The 19,694-nt window shown below is 41.2% G+C and overlaps 1 protein-coding gene across 1 annotated transcript in view; it reads left to right on the top strand.

Annotated features, from left to right (window-relative positions):
• The window catches only part of ST8SIA1 (ST8 alpha-N-acetyl-neuraminide alpha-2,8-sialyltransferase 1), an 82,611-nt gene extending 65,158 nt beyond the window's left edge, over positions 1-17,453 (top strand). The window contains exons 4-5 of the mRNA XM_089689139.1: positions 4,115-4,207; positions 11,053-17,453. Coding sequence (XP_089545265.1) covers positions 4,115-4,207; positions 11,053-11,542 — 583 coding nt within the window. The 3' untranslated portion in view covers positions 11,543-17,453. The remainder of the gene's footprint in view (positions 1-4,114; positions 4,208-11,052) is intronic.
• The last annotated feature ends 2,241 nt before the right edge of the window (positions 17,454-19,694 follow it).

The raw sequence follows: 19,694 nt of genomic DNA, 5'->3' as shown, positions 1-19,694 counted from the left end.
GAAATCTAAGAGTAATATATCAAAGGGCAAAATAAAAAAGGGATGGATCAATTAAGAAGATCAATAAATATGCCCCCTAAAAATGTAGACATTTCAGGTCACATTACCATTATAAATAGGTAATTTGAGATATCCCATTGCTAGACATCATTGCAACGTCATCATGATAATAAAACAGATGTAAGATTTTGGGCTTTAGGTCAAGTACTGTACATGTAAATAATAAAGGGGGTGACTTTGAGATGAACTTGCTACAAAAGAAAAAATACTAGATGTATCATCTGTAAACCATTACGTTCATGAGTTCAAAGGATGCTATAGATTTTGTGTGTTTTTTAAATAATAGAATCATTTTACTTGTGAACTTTAAAAAATACTGCTGTTTTTGTTTGTTTTCTAACCCCCTCAAGCTATATACAGTACATATAAGATATTTAGTGAAAGTCAGCTGATGTAGATGACATGCCTCACATTCTCCTTGATGGTTGCCCATATGTTAGGGGTGCATGTGGTGTCCTTGTTATTTCCACTTACTTTGCCAGCTTTTTGTTGCCCTATCCTGAATTTTTGAAACGTGTTGCTGCCATCATTTTTTTTTTAAAGTACCTTTTTTTTTCTTAAAGTGGAATTTTATCTATAACAACTTGATAAAAAATAATGTTCTTTAGCAAGAAACATTAATAATTAAGCTACCAAAATAGTGTGTGTTGTAAATTGCCTCTGTTTCTTCTTGCCGGAGGCCACCAATTTGCTGAAGCCCAGAGCCTCTGAGCAGCAGTAAATCTTTAGCCTGTCAGCAGAGCGGCCTTTAGTGGTTCTGATTATTGGCACAATGCCAAGAATAAAGAGCAACTGAGCATGTGCGGAGCTTGGTGAAACAGTGTATTACTGGATTTTAAACAGTTTTAATGTTTTACAAAGTTATACCTGCAAAAAGGCCAGTATGAAGTAATCTATCGACTTAATTTTTGTTGACTAAAGTTCCACTTCAAGAAGAGTATTGGAAGTATAGGAACATAAGACATGCCCTTGTTGTGGTGAAAGGCATCAAGGCACACATGTTTTAGTTACAACTGGTGGCCCTGCTCTATTCAGGTCATGTACAAGATATACCTTTGAAACCCCATTCACCCTCTCTATTTGCCATGTTTACCATTAGCATTGAAAGTGAAAGTAAAAGAAAATCCCAAATTTGGGTTGTCCCCAGAAAAGTACTAGTCTCTCTAATGGGACACAGATGGCGAAAAAAAAAAAAATGACATGGGTTATAACCCTACCTTACTGTATGCAATATGAAAAAAAAAGTTATGTCTATAGTTCTACTTTACGTTGTCACCAAAGCAAAAATGGAGGAGAAATCATCCAAAATGGACACCTGTTCTGAAGACATCTGGCAGGTTTTTTTCTCACTTTGGGGAGGTTTGACTTGACTTTCTGCTGTGTCTATGGGACAGGAATTAAAGGGAAGTCTCTTGAGTGGCAAAATAATAATAATAATAATTAGACAGGGGTTTTAACCATTCCATACTCTATCCAAAATTAGAAAAACATACGTTTTAGCCTGAGATATATTTTAATTAGGAACTAATCAAAGGGTACCCAGGAGTCATTTATGAACTGAATTAGAAAATTATTTTAAAGAGTTTTTTTTTTTCATTGTAGAGCTTTGCTACAGTTATGATCAGAGTACTTGTATAAGGTGCAACGTTGCACCCTATACTATACAGGTATATCATTTTAAAGGTTTATGTATATTGATCTGCGTTGGTAGCTGCCAGCGCTCACTTTTACTCTGCAAACGATACAGAACAAGCCTGTGATCTTCAGTAACATGCTGTATTATTGTAACTTAGTACAGTGGCGGAAATAATTATTTGATCCCCTGCAGATTTTGTAAGTTTGCCCACTTACAAAGAAATGAAGGATCTATAATTTTTATTATATGTGTGTTTTAAATGGTACAAACAGAATATCAACCACAAATCCAGAAAAAACATGATACAAATGTTATAAATCGAGTTGCAGTTAAGTGAGTAAAATAAGTATTTGATCCCCTTCCAACCAACAATAATTCTGGCTCCCACAGACTGGCTATGTGCTTATGTGGTACACAGATTAGTCCTGTCAATTTAAGAAGGTGCTCCTAACGACAACCCGTTATGTGTATAAAAGACACCTGTCCACAGAATATCTTTCTTCCATTCAAACCTTACCACCATGGGAAACTACTAAAGAGCTGTCAAAGGACATCAGGGACAAGATTGTAGACCTACACAAGGCTGGAATGGGCTACAAGACCATCAGCAAGAAGCTTGGTGAGAAGGAGACAACTGTTGGAGCAATTATTAAAAAAAATGGAAGAAATACAAAATAACCATTGATCGTCCTCGGTCTGGAGCTCCATGCAAGATCTCGCCTCATGGGGTAAGAATCATCATGAGAAAAGTGAGGGATCAGCCCAGAACTACACAGAAGGAGCTTGTGAATGATCTCAAGGCAGTTGGGACCACAGTCACCAAGCAAACGTGGGTGACACAATACGCTGCCATGGATTGAAATCCTGCAACGTCCCCAAGGTTCCCCTCCTCAAGAAGACACATGTACAGGCCTGTCTAAAGTTTGCCAATGAACATCTAAATGATTAAGAGAAGGATTGGGAGAAAGTTCTGTAATCAGATGATTACATTATAATGATGGCATTGACTCAACTCGCCATGTTTGGAGGAAGAAAAATGCTGACTATGACCCTAAGAACACCATCCCTACAGTCAAGCAGCACAGAGGTGGAAACATTATGCTTTGGTGCTGTTTCTCTGCTAATGGTACAGGCTGACTTTGCCACCTTGAGGCGCCAATAAACGGGGAAATGTATTGTAAAATCTTGGATGAGAACCTTCTTCCCTCAGCCAGAACACTGAAGATGGGTCGTGGATATGTCTTCCAGCACGACAATGAGCCAAAACATACCACCAAGGCAACAAAGGAGTGGCTCAAGAAGAAGCACATTAAGGTCATGGAATGGCATAGCCAGAATCCAGACCCTAATCCTACATAAAATTTATGTAGGGAGCTGAAACTTTGAGTTGCCAAGCAACAGCCAAGAAACCTTAAGGGTTTAGAGAAGATATGTAAAGAAGAGTGGACCAAAATCCCTTCTGAGATGTGTGCAAACATTGTAACCAACTACAAGAAACGTCTTACCTCTGTGCTTGCCAGCAAGGGTTTCTCCAGCAAGTACAAGTCATGTTTTGCTTGGGGATCAAATACATATTTTACTCTCTGAACTACAACTCAATTTATAACATTTGTATCATGTGGTCTTTCTGGATTTTTGGTTGATATTCTGTCTCTATCATTTAAAATACACCTATGATAAAAATGATAGACCCCTCATTTCTTTGTAAGTGAGCAAATTTACAAAACCTGCAGGGGATCAAATAATAATTTTCCCCACTGTAAGCACTGGAAATGTTAAAACGCATGATCACTGTAACACTATGAAGAAGGGCTTACTGCAACCTCATAAAACTTAAGGCTCCAATTAAGCTCCAGTAGGTCCATCCAGTGATTCCTGCAATGGGTGCTGGCTGGGAAGGAGTCCATCTACACTCCTCACATACGGTGGATATGCATAGAGAAATGTCCCAAACACCGCAAACCTAACAATGCCATTAGTAAACAGGTGAAAGCAGCCTCAGCCAACTTCATCCATAGCCATGCCCCCAACACATGTCACCCCGCCCACAGTGCTTAATCATGGAGGTCATCATGAACCCCCCGATTAAGCCCCGTAGGCTGGTAAAATATGTTGGGGGTGTGACTATGGATGAAATTGGCTGAGGCTGCTTTCACCTGTTTACTAATGGCTTCGCATTGTGAAGAAGAAGGCCACCAATTTGAGATTTTTTTGTTTTTTACATAGACTTTTGCTTTACCCACAGTAGGCTTGGTAAAGTAAGGCAGTAAATGTGCACAAAGTTCAGTAACCCAGCCAGTCAGATTTAACATCTTGAGTTACTACAGTAAACTGAAATATGAGAACTGTCTGTCATTGCATTATCGAATAATCGCCTTCAGTATTATATCTCTAATATGGCACCTTGTCTTTCTGCAGGTGTAATCTGCCTCCGCTGAGCAGTGATTTTATCCCAGATGTGGGAACAAAGACCCAACTGGTGACGGTGAACCCCTCAATAATAGATAAAAGGTAACAAGAATATTACGTTCATATACTGTTTTGTAATCCACATTAAAGTGGACCTGTCGGCAGAAGGCGTAGATATTTATCTCTATTACCACACATTATAAGGAGCAGTGGTTGGAACAATGGCAGGGACGGTAGAGGACTTCATAATAGGAACATAGAAAAGTGACGGCAGAAAAAGGTGGTCCATTGAGTCCCCATTTTTTTTGGGGGGGGGGGGGTTTGTGTGTGTGTGTCTGTGGGTTTTTTTTGGGAGGGGGGGGTTGTTTTTTTTTTGTGTTGTTTTTTTTTTTAAATTATTTATTATTTGTTAACTTTTTGTCTGAGTATAGATCTATGCTTGTCCCAAGCATGTTGGAAGTTATTTACTGTTGACTGGCTCACTACCTCTGCTGGAAATTTATTCCAAGCATCAACTACTCTTTCAGTAAAATAATACTTTCTGAGATTAGTTTTGAACTTTCCTCCAGTTAGTTTCAGGTCATGTCCCCGTGTTCTTGATTTTGGTTTTGTGTTAAAAATTCTGCTCTCCTGAACCTCATTCACCCCCTTGATGTATTTAAAGGTTTCAATCACGTCTCCCCGTTCCCGTCTTTCCTCCAGACTGTACATGTTAAGTTCCTGAAGTCGATCTTGATATGTTTTATTCCCCAAACTTTTCGCCATTTTTGTTACCCGTCTCTGGACTTGTTCTATCTTATCAATATCTTTTTTTAAATGAGGTCTCCAAAACTGGACACAGTATTCTAAATGAGATCTAATTAAATATCTATATAGGGGAATCAGAACATCCTTCCTCCTGCTGGTGACCCCTCTAGTGATGCATCCTAGAATTCTATTCGCTTTCCCAACTGCCTGGCCACACTGTTTGCACATTTTGCAGTCATCTGAAATAAGTACCCCCCAAGTCCTTTTCCTCTGAAGTGCTGGCCAACACTGTACCCACAATGTTGTACTGAAGGGATTCTTTTTCCCTAGGTGCATTATTTTACATTTAGAAACATTGAACTGCAATTTCCACTTTTTTGACCAATCTTTCAGCAATGCCAAATCATGTTCCATGTTACAGACACCTCCAGGGATATCAACCCTATTGCACACCTTTGTGTCATCAGCAAAAAGACATACCTTACCCAACAAACCTTGAGTTTTATCACTTACAAATAGATTAAATAGAACAGGACCTAGTACAGAGCCTTGTGATACACCACTAGTAACTGGTCTCTGTTCCAAGTGAACCCCATTTACAACCACACTCTGGTTTTTATCCTGTTACCAGCTGCATATCCACTGAACCACGTGAGCGTAACGACCTAGCTTGTACAACATTTGTATTAGATCATTATGTGGAACTGTATCAAATGCCTTGCTGAAATCAAGATATGCTATGTACACAACATCACCCTCGTCCAAAACATCTTCAATCTCTCCCTCTCTACTGGCGCATTTCCCTCCCCCCTAAAGCACACGCACATCACTCCCATACTCAAAAAACCCTCCCTGGACCCCACCTACCTGAACAACCTTAGACCCATCTCCTTGCTGCCATTTACATCCAAACTCCTCGAGCGCTTAGTCTATAATCGCCTAAGCTCCCATCTCAACGACAACAACCTCCTTGATCCCCTACAGTCTGGCTTCTGTCCCCTACACTCCACCGAAACCGCCCTACTCAAACTCACCAATGACCTGCTAACCGCCAAAGCTAATGGCCACTACTCAGTCCTCCTACTCCTTGACCTCTCCGCGGTCTTCGACACAGTTGACCACCCCCTCCTCCTTAAAGAACTATACTTCCTTGGCATCAGAGACTCCGCTCTCTCCTGGCTCTCCTCCTATCTATCCCAGCGCTCCTTCAGTGTTACCTATAACGCTGCCACCTCCCCCTCTCTGTTGGGGTCCCCCAAGGCTCTGTCCTCGGGCCCCTTCTCTTCTCCATCTACACCTCCTCCCTTGGCCAACTGATACACTCCCACAGTTTCAACTACCACCTCTATGTCGATGACACGCAAATCTACCTCTCTACCCCTTGCCTCACCCCTTCAGTCTCCGCCCGAATCACCTGCCTACTGAACGACATATCAGACTGGATGTCACTCCACTTCCTCAAATTAAACCTCTCCAAAACCGAGCTCCTAGTTTTCCCCCCAGCCCGCGCCCCCCCCCCCATCCTCTCCATCACGACCAATAACGCCACCATCAGTCCCACCCAGCAAGCCAAAGTTCTAGGCATCACTCTAGACTCCAATCTGTCCTTCCAGCCCCATGTCCAATCGCTGGCAAATTCATGCAGGCTCCACCTCCGCAACATCTCCAAAATACGTTCGTTCCTAACCCCAGACACTACTAAACAACTCATTCACTCCCTTATAATCTCACGACTCGACTACTGTAACTCCCTCCTCACCAGCTTACCTCACCACAGACTATCCCCGCTTCAGTCTGTCCTGAACTCAGCGGCCAGACTCATTTACCTTACCAACCGCTCCGTATCCGCCACCCCCCTCTGTCATTCCCTCCACTGGCTTCCGATTGCCCAACGCATAAAATGCAAACTACTAACATTGACGTACAAAGCTATTCATAATACTGCCCCAAACTACCTCACCGACCTGATATCCAAATACCACCCAACACGTACTCTTTGCTACTCACAAGACCTCCTACTCTCTAGCTCCCTGGTCTCCTCCTCCCATGCCCGACTCCAGAACTTCTCCAGGTCTTCCCCCATCCTCTGGAACTTACTACCCCAATCCATCAGACTGTCACCTACCCTCCTCACCTTTAGGCGCACCTTGAAAACCCATCTCTTCAGGGAAGCCTACCCTGCCCTCACCTAACAGCCGATCTCCTCCACTCCTCCTACCACTCCATCCCCCAACAGCCATTTCCTCCTGTACCACTATCCCCTCCCTCCTAGATTGTAAACTCCAAGGAGCAGGGCCCTCGAACCCCTCGTGTATTGTATTGTTACTGTATTGTCTCATGTACTGTCTCCCACTATACTATATGTACAGCGCTGAGCAAACTTTTTGCCGCTATATAAATACTTTATAATAATAAAAAGAACAATTAGATTAGTCTAACATGATGGTAAAGCCATGCTGCTTTGGATCTAGCAGGTTGTTTGTTTTTAAGTGATCAATGATCCTTCTTTTCAGGAGTGATTCCATTAACTTGACTAAAACCGATGTTGAACTCACTGGCCTGTAATTGCCAGCTTTTACCTTGCTGCCCTTCTTGTGGATAGGTACAATATTAGCTGTCCTCCAGTCAAGGGGAAATTCTCCTGTTAGAAAAGATTGATTAAAAAGGTCAGTTAATGGTCCAACAACTATACCTCTAAGTTCTCTTACAACTTTGGGATGAATACCATCAGGATTCAGGGCCCATTGCTTTATTAATCTTTAACCAAGCCAGTTCCTCTGCTACCTCTCTCTGGAAATCCTAAAAATTAACCATCATTATTAGAACCAATATGATTTCCTAACTTATTATTGTTGGTATAATTTATTTTTGAGAAGACTGAAGAAAAGTAATTGTTTGTTTAAGTGGTTTGCTATATCCAGGTCTCCTCAAAGCAGAGTTCCAGTTGAATAAAAAATAAAAGTCAGCAGCTACAAAAACTGTATACTGCTGACTTTTACAGACACTTACCTGTCCCTCGGTCAAGCGGTGTCCTCACCTCGGTTGGTTTCACCGGCTGTCTTCTCTTTCCAGGGCCTGCATCTTCAGTGTGGTCACCTGGCTTGCGGCTTCACAGCTGGGTGCCCATTGCGAATGCGAGTAGTTCTGTGCTTTGTGAATGGTCCCGTAGTCTTCTGGGACCTGTCATGTGTCCCAGAAGACTATGGGGAGGGAGGGGAGACAACTTTCGCTTCCGATCGCCTAAGGCGATCGCAGCGGACGTAGGGACAAAGGCTTAAAGTGGAACTTCCCCTTTTGGGTGGAGCTATGCTTTGACATAGGTGCCGTGCTCAGTTTTCATTTTAGTGATCACATTGTATTTTTTCTTTCGATCACTAATGTACCTAAAAAAGGTTTTATCTCCTTTCTTATTAGATTTAGCAATTTCCTCTTTCTGTGGTTTGGCAGCACTGACAAAGTGTTTGTCTATTCTTAAACTCATCTCTGTCAGCCACGCCTCCTGTTTCCTTGAATCTCCTATATGCTGATTTTTTGCCTTTACTATCCTACTTATCTCTTTAGTGAACCACGTTGGTTTTTTCTTCCGTTTATTCTTACTAACTTGCCTGACACTTGATCTAGTTGCCTCCAGGATGGTAGACTTTAACAAAGCCCATTGATTACTGTCATTTTACTTCAACCTTTCAACTAATTTTTAAGAAATTCACCCATTTCAGCAAAATTTGTTTTTTTGAAATCTAACACTTTTATTTTTGTATATGATTTTTCAGTTCTTATTTGATAATAGCAAGCTCCTAATACACCTGGAGGATATAATTTCCAGATATGTCAGTGTGATGTTACATGCCTTCCATCCACCCATTGGGTATGGCTTAGTTTACAAAGTCAACATATCATTAATGATGATATATTAAGATGTCTTGTCGACAATGTATGCCGATCCAGCCGATCTTTGGTTATAAGTTATTCTGTGTTTGTGAATTGATTTAATCTTTTGTTGCTCTGTTTTTCTTACTATGTCAAAAAATCAAGCAAAAAAATTTTTTAAAAGTAAAGTGGACCTGCTATTAAAATTCACTTTATACATAAATCAATAGGGTCATATGTCAGCATCACCAAATCACATTTTTATGTGAAGTAGCACTCCTACCTCTTTCTGTTATTCCATTATATGACCTATAGCCTAAAAGCTGATACACACAGACCGAATATCCGCTGATTTGTCAGAAAATGGCCGACATTTGGCCAGTGTGTACAGCAGTCTGCCCAACAAAAACCAGCCTAACATCTGGATTCTGTTGAATGGGCATGCTGGAGAACCATGCAACAAATCCGCTTTTAATCAGCACTTGCAGCCAATGGCTGCGAGTGCTGACAGGTGTATTCTGGCTCTCCCCCTATTAAAACATAATAGCTGAGTGGGAAGATCGCTGTACTAATATCATGTAGTTAGTACAGTGAGCGCCTCTGTTTTTTTTATTTTTCGTTCCGCCCGATGGATTGAACAAAAAAGTAAAACTGCATATGGGTACCAGGCTTAAGCAGCCTAGATCACATGGTCTCTGACTACCAGGTGCATTGTGGATGTTTCAAATGATTAGAGACTGCAAAGATGCTATTTGTTTAAAGCCAGACAGGCCCTGTCTGGAAGAAGGAGATTAGAGGATTTCTGCTGTTGGAAGTGCTCATTATAGTGCAATAGAGCCAAAATGTCCCAAATCTAAATGGAATAGTGTATAGGAAGCCATTATCCACATACTGATTTCATGTGTTCATAGCGCAAGTTGTATGAGCCAGCAGCGGATCACAAAGTGCGGGTGTGTTCCTGCTCATTGCTCATATGATTGGAAGGTTCTTCTGTTTGATCTACTGATGGCCAGATACAGACAAGGAATGTATGTGCTATTCTTTAGCCTCCTCTGTCTCTCATCAGTACAATTGTCATTGGCCATGGCACATTCTGTATTGTTTATGTATCCATTCTGACTGCCTGGTTATTCTTTTAATACTCTGAAGCTGTTCTTCCTGCTGTTCTTCCTGAAGCTAGGACTCCTGAGTGCAACAATATTACTGGCCAGTGACAGCTTTGTGCAACATGCAAAGTGATCTGAAAGCCGATTAAATCATTACTGAGAGGAGACGAGGTCGGGAAGGGGGAAGGGTGAGGAGTAACCCATGCAGACATTGTGTAGTCCTTCCTTGCCCATCACCATTAGTTTAAGATCAACCACAAGCAAATTCTGAAATCGGGTGACCGATGGAGGGGGAGCAGAGCGCTCCCTAGTGGTGGCCTGTAGAAACAGTCACAGAGTCACTTTACCTAGGCAGAATGAAGAAAAGAAGAGGAGCAGGATGGCTGGAGGTACACAAGGATGTTTCTTGGGAAGTGGTGAGGAATGCACACATTTCATTCAGGAAGTGGGTGGAAGCACATACAGGAAAAGTATTCACTAATGTTTAGATAAGCAGGAGTCAAACAAAATGCTGGAGGATCTTCACACAATTCTTTCCAGATCTTCAGGTTTAAATAGACGGGTCATAGCAAATTCAGAACAGATAAACATTGCATGCGTTTATCATGAGCAACTGACACCAAGCAGTGCTGAGAGGTAACACAGTGTAACACAGAGTGAGAATACAGAAAAAGATTATCTATATATCTATCTGTTTATCCAGGACTGCTGTTGTAAATCACAGGGCCCTTTACAGCCTACCTGACAGGGCTCCTCCCCTCCGAAAATATCAAAACTATATTTTCGCTAAAATTTCAGAGGCTAAGATTTTATCTGCATGGCTATAGTGGTGAAACATGGTACTGCAGCTTGACTTTGCTGATCATGGTGCATTAGCCTGCCAGACAGACAGACAGATGTCTATCTATCTACGAGGGGTCTTCAAAAAGTTTCCACACTTGTATATTTTCGTTGGACACGGTGAGGGCAGGAGGAGTAGTAATGTGGGCATGTCTGAGAGTGTCATGTGACTAGTCTATCTGGCCAGTTGACCTTGCAGTTAAGTATAAGAGTTGTCACATTGTTTTTTAAATTCTTAATAAATAGAGTTTAAAAAAAGTGCGGAAACCTTTTGAAGACCCTTCTTATCTACAGTATCTCTGTGTATCTATTATGTATTCTATCTATCTAATGAGAGAGTCAGTGATCAGTAAAATGAAGGTGTATTTATTATTTGTCTTTTTTCAGATTCCAGAACTTGTTGTGGTCGAGGAAATCATTTGTGGAAAGTGTTAAGGTATACAAGTCCAGCTACGTCTACATGCCAGCCTTCTCCATGAAACATGGAACGGAGCCCTCGCTTCGCGTGTACTACACCTTGGCAGACTTCAGCACCAACCAGACTGTTCTCTTCGCCAACCCCAACTTCCTGCGTAATATCGGAAAGTTCTGGAAATCCAAGGGTGTTCACTCCAAGCGTTTGTCTACGGGCCTCTTCATGGTCAGCGCTGCCTTAAGCCTGTGCGAGGAAGTGACCGTTTATGGATTCTGGCCCTTTCAAATCGACCTGAAAGGGAAAACCATCAGCCACCATTACTACGATGACGTGCCTCCTATGACGGGGTTCCACTCTATGCCCGAAGAGTTCCTCCAGCTCTGGTTACTTCACAAGACAGGAGTTTTACGAGTTCAGTTAGAACAATGTGACACAGCATCTTCCAATCAGAAACCTCACTGAGATCCACGCAATCTAAAAACTGCAAATATTGGCGGGTGGGGAATCTTTTTATTCTTTGACATTCATACAGCGAACATTCCTTTTTTCTTTGCAGACTTGCTTTTTGTACTGTGCCGATACTGGATACTGAAGGGCGACTGTGAAATGAGCCTGCTAAATTTAGAACCGCATTTTACGAAAGTGCCAAAATTCTGTCTTTCCGTCCCTGGATTTTCTTTGGAACTTGCTGATGTACAGAATTTTAGTGAACTTTTTTTAAAATATTTTTTGGCTGCCGACTAGATTCTTTAGAAAATGAATGTAGTATTTTTAATGCAAAAATACCATGTCCAAAAATACCAGCTTTTTACAGACGTTTTTTTACAGACTCTTCAGAACGTTTAATCTGCGGCACCTCCAACAAGCCGCGGACAAAAACCAGCTGAGGTTATAAGGGAATGGACAAATGCCTTGCATGGGGCAACTTTTTTTTTAAGTATATATATAATTTTTTTGTTTTTATGTTTTTTGTTCAGTGTCAGTTTTGTGCCTTGGATGTTTATTTATAAGGAATGCAGGATTGCATCTGTGTCCAAAGCATGTATGTGATAATTTGCTTTGCATATGCCAGTAGTGAATGAAGACAATATTTTTCTTTCTTCTCTTGTTGGAGGGTTAAATTTGGATAATCTGCACCATTTCAATATATTTCCTGCAGATTTGATTAGTACAGCACTTTGTGAGGACCTGTCTCTTTTCAGTGAAAGGGAACCAATATTGGACATGAATGACACAACAAGGAATGGTCCCCTTAGTCTTCTGGTTTCCATTCTGGGTCCCAAAGTCAGGAGGGGACAGGGGAACATTGATCTGTAAAGAACCTATAACTGCAGTGATCTCCAGTAGTCTCATATCACTTGTCCACAGTCTCTGACTGTTTCCTATAACTTGCCTTCAGCCTCCAATCAGTCCTATAGCATGCCTGCAGTCTCTTAACTATCTCTGTTAACATGTCTGCTGTCTGTAACAGTCTTCTGCAGCATGGTATATACTGAAAGTTATGCGTGACCCCTTGGTAATGTCAGAAGCCATTGTTGAGGCCCCCTGTTCCTCCTAATTTGACCAACATTGCCCTAGTCCTACAGGCTTCTTTTCCAGTTTGTAAGACTCACATGCTTATATTTCATCTGCATTCCTCATAGTGGTAAAAAATGGTATTGCAGCTTGACTGTTCACAGGTCATGGTGCATTAGCCTGGCTTGCCGGACAGACAGATGTCTCAATGTGCATAAAGATTAGTAAATTGGAACATTGATCTGACCCAGCTCAAGCAGATTTGTGGTTAGCTAGTTATCCATGAGTCTTGTTTAATTCACTGGGTGATTGATCTGTTCTCTTTAAGTGAATGGGGGTCCCTTAGACATCATATTGGGTTATTTCTTACCTAGGTGCCTGATGTCTAGGCTGGTGAGTCGGTGGTGGAACCAGTGAAGATTCTTTTCTAATGATTATCTATTGCTGACTGAGTAGCATCAGAGGAAAATGGGGTTAAATGTTCAGCCACTGCACATACAGTTGTGTTCAAAATAATAGCAGTCAGACATCACTAACCTGATCAATCACTGCTTTTGGTAGAAATTATATTTCTACATGGCAAATAATTTACTAGCAGGTGTAGTAGAGTAATAAAAATCCAACAGACCCAACAGTCATGACATGCATGCTGCTGACTCTGTGTAATTGAATTACTAATTGAAAGGGGCATGTTCAAAATAAAAGCAGTGTGGAGTTCTATTAGTGAGGTCATTCATTCTTTGAAAAACAGGTGGTAATTATTGCCCTTATTTAAGGAAGGAAGGCAGCAAATGTTGTACATGCTGGCTACAGTGCATTTCTCTCTGAAATTCGGAGGAAAATGGGTCGTTCCAGACATTGTTCAAAAGAACAGCGTACCTTGATTAAAAAGTTGATTGGAGGGGGGAAAACATATAAAGAAGTGCAGAAAATGATAGGCTGCTCAGCTAAAATGATCGCAAATGCTTTAAAATGGCAACCAAAACCTGAAAGACATGGAAGAAAGTGAAAAACTACCATTCGAATAGATAGAAGAATAGCCAAAATGGCAAGGACTCAGCCAACAATCAGCTCCAGGAAGATCAAAGAAGGTCTAAAGTTACCTGTGAGTACTGTTACAATTAGAAGACGCCTATGTGAAGCCAAGAAGCCCCCGCAAAGTCCCACTGTTGAAAAAAAGACGTGCTGAAGAGGTTACAATTTGCCAAAGAGCACATTGACTGGCCTAAAGAGAAATGGTGCAACATTTTGTGGACTGATGAAAGTAAGATTGTTCTTTTTGGGTCTAGTGGCCGGAGACAGTTTGTCAGATGACCCCCAAACACTGAATTCAAGCCACAGTAGACTGTGAAGACAGTGAAGCATGGTTGCACAAGCATCATGATATGGGGATGTTTCTCATACTACGGTGTTGGGCCTATTTATCGCATACCGGGGATCATGGATCAGTTTGAATACATCAGAATACTTGAAGAGGTCATGCTGCCTTATGCTGAAGAGGAAATGCCCTTGAAATGGATGTTCCAACAAGACAATGACCCCAAACACACCAGTAAACGTGAGCAAAAACGATTACTCCTGCGCTCTGGGACCCAGGCCGGTGGTGAGTAGGTGGAATTAGGTAGAATTAGGATTAAAAACTCAGGAGAAGCAACCACCGGAGTATCCAAGGTCGTGCAGCTCCAAACCAAGACTGGGGAAGCCCGAACAAACTGCGAAGTGAAACAACAAGAAGCGCACCAACCTTGTGCATTACCTCAATAACCAAAATTTATTAAATGAAGGAAAGGTACTCACAAACAGGGAATAAAAACAGGCATGTAAGTCCACCCAGGGACTTCAAAGGTAAGAGGCCAGCGTGAATCCCATCATGGGTGTAGGTACTCAGTCCAGCTGACGCGTTTCGAAGGTCATGCCTTCTTCCTCAGAGCTACAAGGGGTGGACTTACATGCCTGTTTTTATTCCCTGTTTGTGAGTACCTTTCCTTCATTTAATAAATTTTGGTTATTGAGGTAATGCACAAGGTTGGTGCGCTTCTTGTTGTTTCACACCAGTAAACGTGCAACATCTTGGTTCCAGACCAACAAGATTGACGTTATGGAGTGGCCAGCCCAATCCCTGGATCTTATTCCAATAGAAAACTTGTGGGGTGACATCAAAAATGCAGTTTCTGAGGCAAAACCAAGAAATAGAGAAGAACTGTGGAATGTATTCCAATCATCCTGGGCTGGAATACCTGTTCACAGGTGCCAGAAGTTGGTTGACTCCATGCAACACAGATGTACAGCAGTTCTCAGAAACAGTGCTTATACAACTAAATATTAATTAAGTGATTCAAAGGAAAGCAAAATCTTCAAACATTTTTCAGTTTATATAGTGAATGTTTGAGTTTGGAAAGAAGAATACAAACACTGCTATTTTTTGAACAGTCTAATATTCACTTTTCTTCAATTTATTTAGAGGAACAACACAAATTTGATATATTTTTCTTCATGCTTTGATTTGGAATAGAATGTCTAGTGTTCCCAATGCATTTGTGTGAATGGAAATAAAAGCTATTAGAAGGATTTTGAGCTTTATTCACTTTTTTCAACACACTGCTATTATTTTGAACACAACTGTATGAATCCACGGTGGCCTGTGTGTTCCCAACGCACTGACTGAGCTGTCACCAATAGCTCTGGGTCATGGCTTCTGAGCAGGAGCCAGCGGGATGGGCTCCCTATTAAGTGACCTCTGTGAGAGAGTCACAGTGGTCACATGATAGAGAAACTGTGCCACAGCCCACTTAAAGGGCCTCCTGGAGGCGGCATGAAGAGCTTAATGTGCTGAATAAAGTAATGAGTTTCCTACGTAAGGAATTCTAATAGGTTCCTATTGAGCATGTACATTGGGTGATACAGAAGTTGCCTGGTTAGAGGACCATAAAATAAAAATCAGCAGATCTTGGCTGTATTTTTTTAAAATTTGCTCATCTCCAATGGTAAACATTTGTACTTCCTCAAAACTTTTGACTAAGCACATCTTTTGCGATCTAACAAACTAGACCATAGAGGTGCACACTCTTTCCATTGTCTCCACAGAAAAGGGGAGGTAACGATTGCGCTAATCATCTATGTGTATAGCACTTCTTCCTAATGTGCTTGCCATCACCCCATGTGGAGCCCCTACACAGTCCGATCCTTGTCTGATCACTGCATTTGAGTCAGTTGGGTGCATCACTTGCCTACATGGAGCCACATGTACATGTACAATGTAAAACGTCAGCCATTGGCTTGTGGTAGTACCATCTTTTCACATATCAAATAACAATCGCAATTATAAAGCGATACACATGCACATTTCCTGTACCTAGAAGCATTGTTAGGTCATCATTTGGCACTGTTTCACGTTTTTTTTTTTATGGGCAATGGTTGTTACAATTTAAAGAATGATCTTTAGATCAAGGGATTGTTAGAAGTCTCAGCTGTGATTCTGCCCCTACATATGCCAGTCCTTAGCCAGAGTCCACCAAATCAAGGTAAGACGACTATAAGTGCCCCAATATTTTTCGTAGCAAAAAAATTAAGAAAAAAAAAAAACATTATCGTTTTACCATTCTTGTTCCCCCACAAAAATGTTCAACACAAACCAGTGTAAGGTGTGTACATGTTGTAAAAAGTTGCGTAAAGGATTGCCCACATTCTGCATATGTTATAATATAGATTCCGAAATTATGTTAAAAATGCAGTTGGAAAGTCTGTCTTGTTTTAAAGGTCCCATCTACCTACTAAACAGGTTTTTTTAACACCCCACCCCAAAATAGGTCAGTCCACCCAAATTCAATACTGATATTTTAGTTATAGCTGGAGTATTGTGGACTGGATCACCCTCTGAATTGAATCTCATAAGACTCCAGTTGTGAGATTTGTTTTCCTCTGGCTACCCCTGCCATGGGGTCTCACTTCTTTGTTTGCACACTTCAATGAAATCAAATGTTTAGGGGGGACTTTATTCTTGTTGCATATTCTAACAGTGAGACCATCTCATATAGGCCATGGTTGGGTTGGAGGGCTGTGAACTGTGCTGCAGGAACTTCACCATGGGAGTCTTCAAGAGATGTAATAAGTTAATTTTGGACATAAATGCCAACAATACACTGAAATAACCACAAAAGTGGTGAATAGAGGTGAGTCAAATGTGAAAAACCCACTTACTTAAATATGTGTTCTGCTGAAGTCCTTCGTGCCATCTTGTACCAACAGCCAAGATGAATGGGCCACAGTGAACACAAGCACCCAATGGATTGGTAGAAAGGCAACAATCCAAAAGTTTACTCATGTCTAGCGTAGCGTGTGGGGGGTCCCAGGGAATGTTGTGCATGGTCTTGATTGTGTTTGGTGTGAGTGTGCCGCCGTCTGTTTGCACTACGAGTCAGCGGTGGTTGTATTCCTTGTTCGATGTTGCACGACAGCGATTTTATGATGTCTGCTTTTATGTCTTAGAAATTCACTGATGCAATAAAACTATTTATCTGGCCATGGGGTGATGTTCCCATGTCACTGGGAAGTGAGCTCTGTCTTTCTGGATCAGCACCCCACTAATAGAAAGACGGCGTATAACTCTTTGGATCTGTGCCGGCACAGCTGCATATGATTCATAAAAATCCAAAACAGCATGACAGTAAACTATGGCTTTATCACCAAAAGGCGATAAAGCACAACCAACACAAAAAGTAACACACAGTATTTTCTGAGCTGGATTTTGGGATAACAAAATCTTTTTTTTTGGAATTATGTAACCTAAAATGTGAATTATCCGTCAATCTTGCAATGTATAGTAACAGTTAATAAACAGATAAAACTCGTTTGCCAAGAATTCTGGTGCAGTGAATGAAAAGCCAGCTCTAGACATAATGGAACCTTCAGTAAGAATTGTCCTGTGTTTATTTCTGCTCCCCCCCAACAGCATCCATAGTCTATCTGTGAGCCAGTTTAGCCATGTGTTTTCTATATACTATTATCTCCAGCATGAGTACATGTGGCGTTCTCCCTGTTGGTGGTGGAAACAACTCAGGAGGACTCTCAGGATTGCATTACATTGTACCCAGAAAACAGCTTTTTGCCCTATCCCTGGACAATGGAAACATGGAAACACATTCTGACGGAGGTTGGAGAGACCTGGCTGAAAAACACTGCCGGAAACTGCAGCAAGCCATGTTTCATATATATATATATATATATATATATATATACATATATATGGTAGGATGCTGTGACTCAGTTGCTGAACAGTTCTGGAATATTTTCCCCTGATCACTGACCCGATTTATAAATTATTCACCGCAGTTTTTTCCTAACAGACAACAATTTATTTCAACTTTCCGACTCAGCTAAATATGCAGTTCTGTAACATGATACAAGAACAAGCTGAACGGGTCTGTGCCTTGCAGAGGATGCACCAAGTCAGGCGCTTAAAATCAGGAATAGCCAAAATTAAAGCCGGACTCCAGGCAAACAGTTAAATACACCAATGTAATACGTATAAGAGAGCTAATTCACCTGCCAAAGAATATTATTATACAGGATTTATATAGCGTCAACAGTTTGCTCAGCGCTTTACAATATAAAGGGAGACAATACAGCAACAATACAGTTCAATACAAGAGGGTTTGGAGGGCCCTACTCCTTGGAGCTTACACTCTAAGATGTATATCTGTCCATCCAGTCCTTAGATGTACACAGCTCTGCCACACAGCTTGATATGGCAGGTAAGGAGACTATATTTCCCCCTGCTGCAGTTAGGTAAGCAGAAGACTATGCAGCTCATCTCTCTTTCACTCTCTCCTCATATCAGGATATCCCTAGTTAGCACATGACCACTGCAGCAGAACCGATTGGCTCCTGGTGCTCTTTCTTCTTGTCTCATTATGAGCTCTGCTATATACGAGAGTTTTATAGCCTAGTGCTTGGTCAGGTTAAGGTACTTGCACTGCTTGTATTAAAATACATTTAATAACATATTAGTAAATGCAGAGCTTCACTTCTTCAGTTCTTTAAATCTGCCTAGGGTTCAGGTTTACATTTAGTCCTCATGCACAAGAGGCGTTTTAAAAATGCGGTTAGCGCTAGCTGTATAAAGTCACATTAAAAATGCGTGTTTTTCGCATTTTTTTAGCAGTTTCTGCATTAACATTTAGCCACGTTTTCCCACATTTGCGTTTTTTTCGCATTTTTTACACAAATAAGATTTGCTAAAAAAACACCCAAAAATGCTGGTTTGCTGCGTTTTACCGCTCTTTCCCGCATTTACCAGCGTTAGAGAGTTTTTACTGCTAAAAAACTCCTCTAGAAACCCACTAATTCTGGGGTTTTCTCCAGCCAAAAATGCTCTTGCCAAAAAAAGCTGATTAAAGCCTATGTGTGCATGGACACATAGGATAACATGCTGGGGGGATTACTAGCGGTAGAACAAAACGCCAAAACCCAAAAACAGCAGCTGTAAAAATGTCCCGTGTGCATGAGGACTTGTAGGAGGAATAAATTAAGGCCTCATGCACACTGATTTATTGTAAACGCTGTTTCTTCTGACAGGTGAAAATCACCTAAGCTGCATTTTTTCAAACACGTTTAGATGCGTTCAGGTGTGTTCAGGCATTTTATTTATTTCATTGGCCAGTATTTTAATTTATTCTGGACTTTGAAAGGAATAAATGCTCAAGCACTAAACACACCTAGCGCTTAGGTGCATTTATCTGCATTCATTTATTTTTTATGCCCAACAGCTCCTCTTGTGAATACAATTCTTCTGTGTTCAGGAGAGAAGCTTTGACTGCCTCTAAATGCTGCTCTTCCTAAACTCCGCTAAAAGCTTATGGGGTTGATTTACTAAAACTGGGGAGAGCAAAATCTGGTGCAGCTGTGCATGGTAGACAATCATCTTCTACCTTCAGCTTGTTCAATAAGGCTCTGTTCACACCAATCCATTTTTTGGTGCCTTTTGCAGAAACGCACTACGTTCCATTTAACATGGTTTTCTATGGAACATGTTCAGTGTTCACATCTACAGTCAGGTCCATAAATATTGGGACATCGACACAATTCTAACATTTTTGGCTCT

Source organism: Staurois parvus, unplaced genomic scaffold (assembly GCF_062004578.1).
Source record: "Staurois parvus isolate SC_StPar_1 unplaced genomic scaffold, SC_StPar_1.0 ptg000469l, whole genome shotgun sequence".
NCBI lineage: Eukaryota > Metazoa > Chordata > Amphibia > Anura > Ranidae > Staurois > Staurois parvus.
Note: the sequence above shows the minus strand (reverse complement) of the source record. Positions and strands in the feature narration are given on the sequence as shown.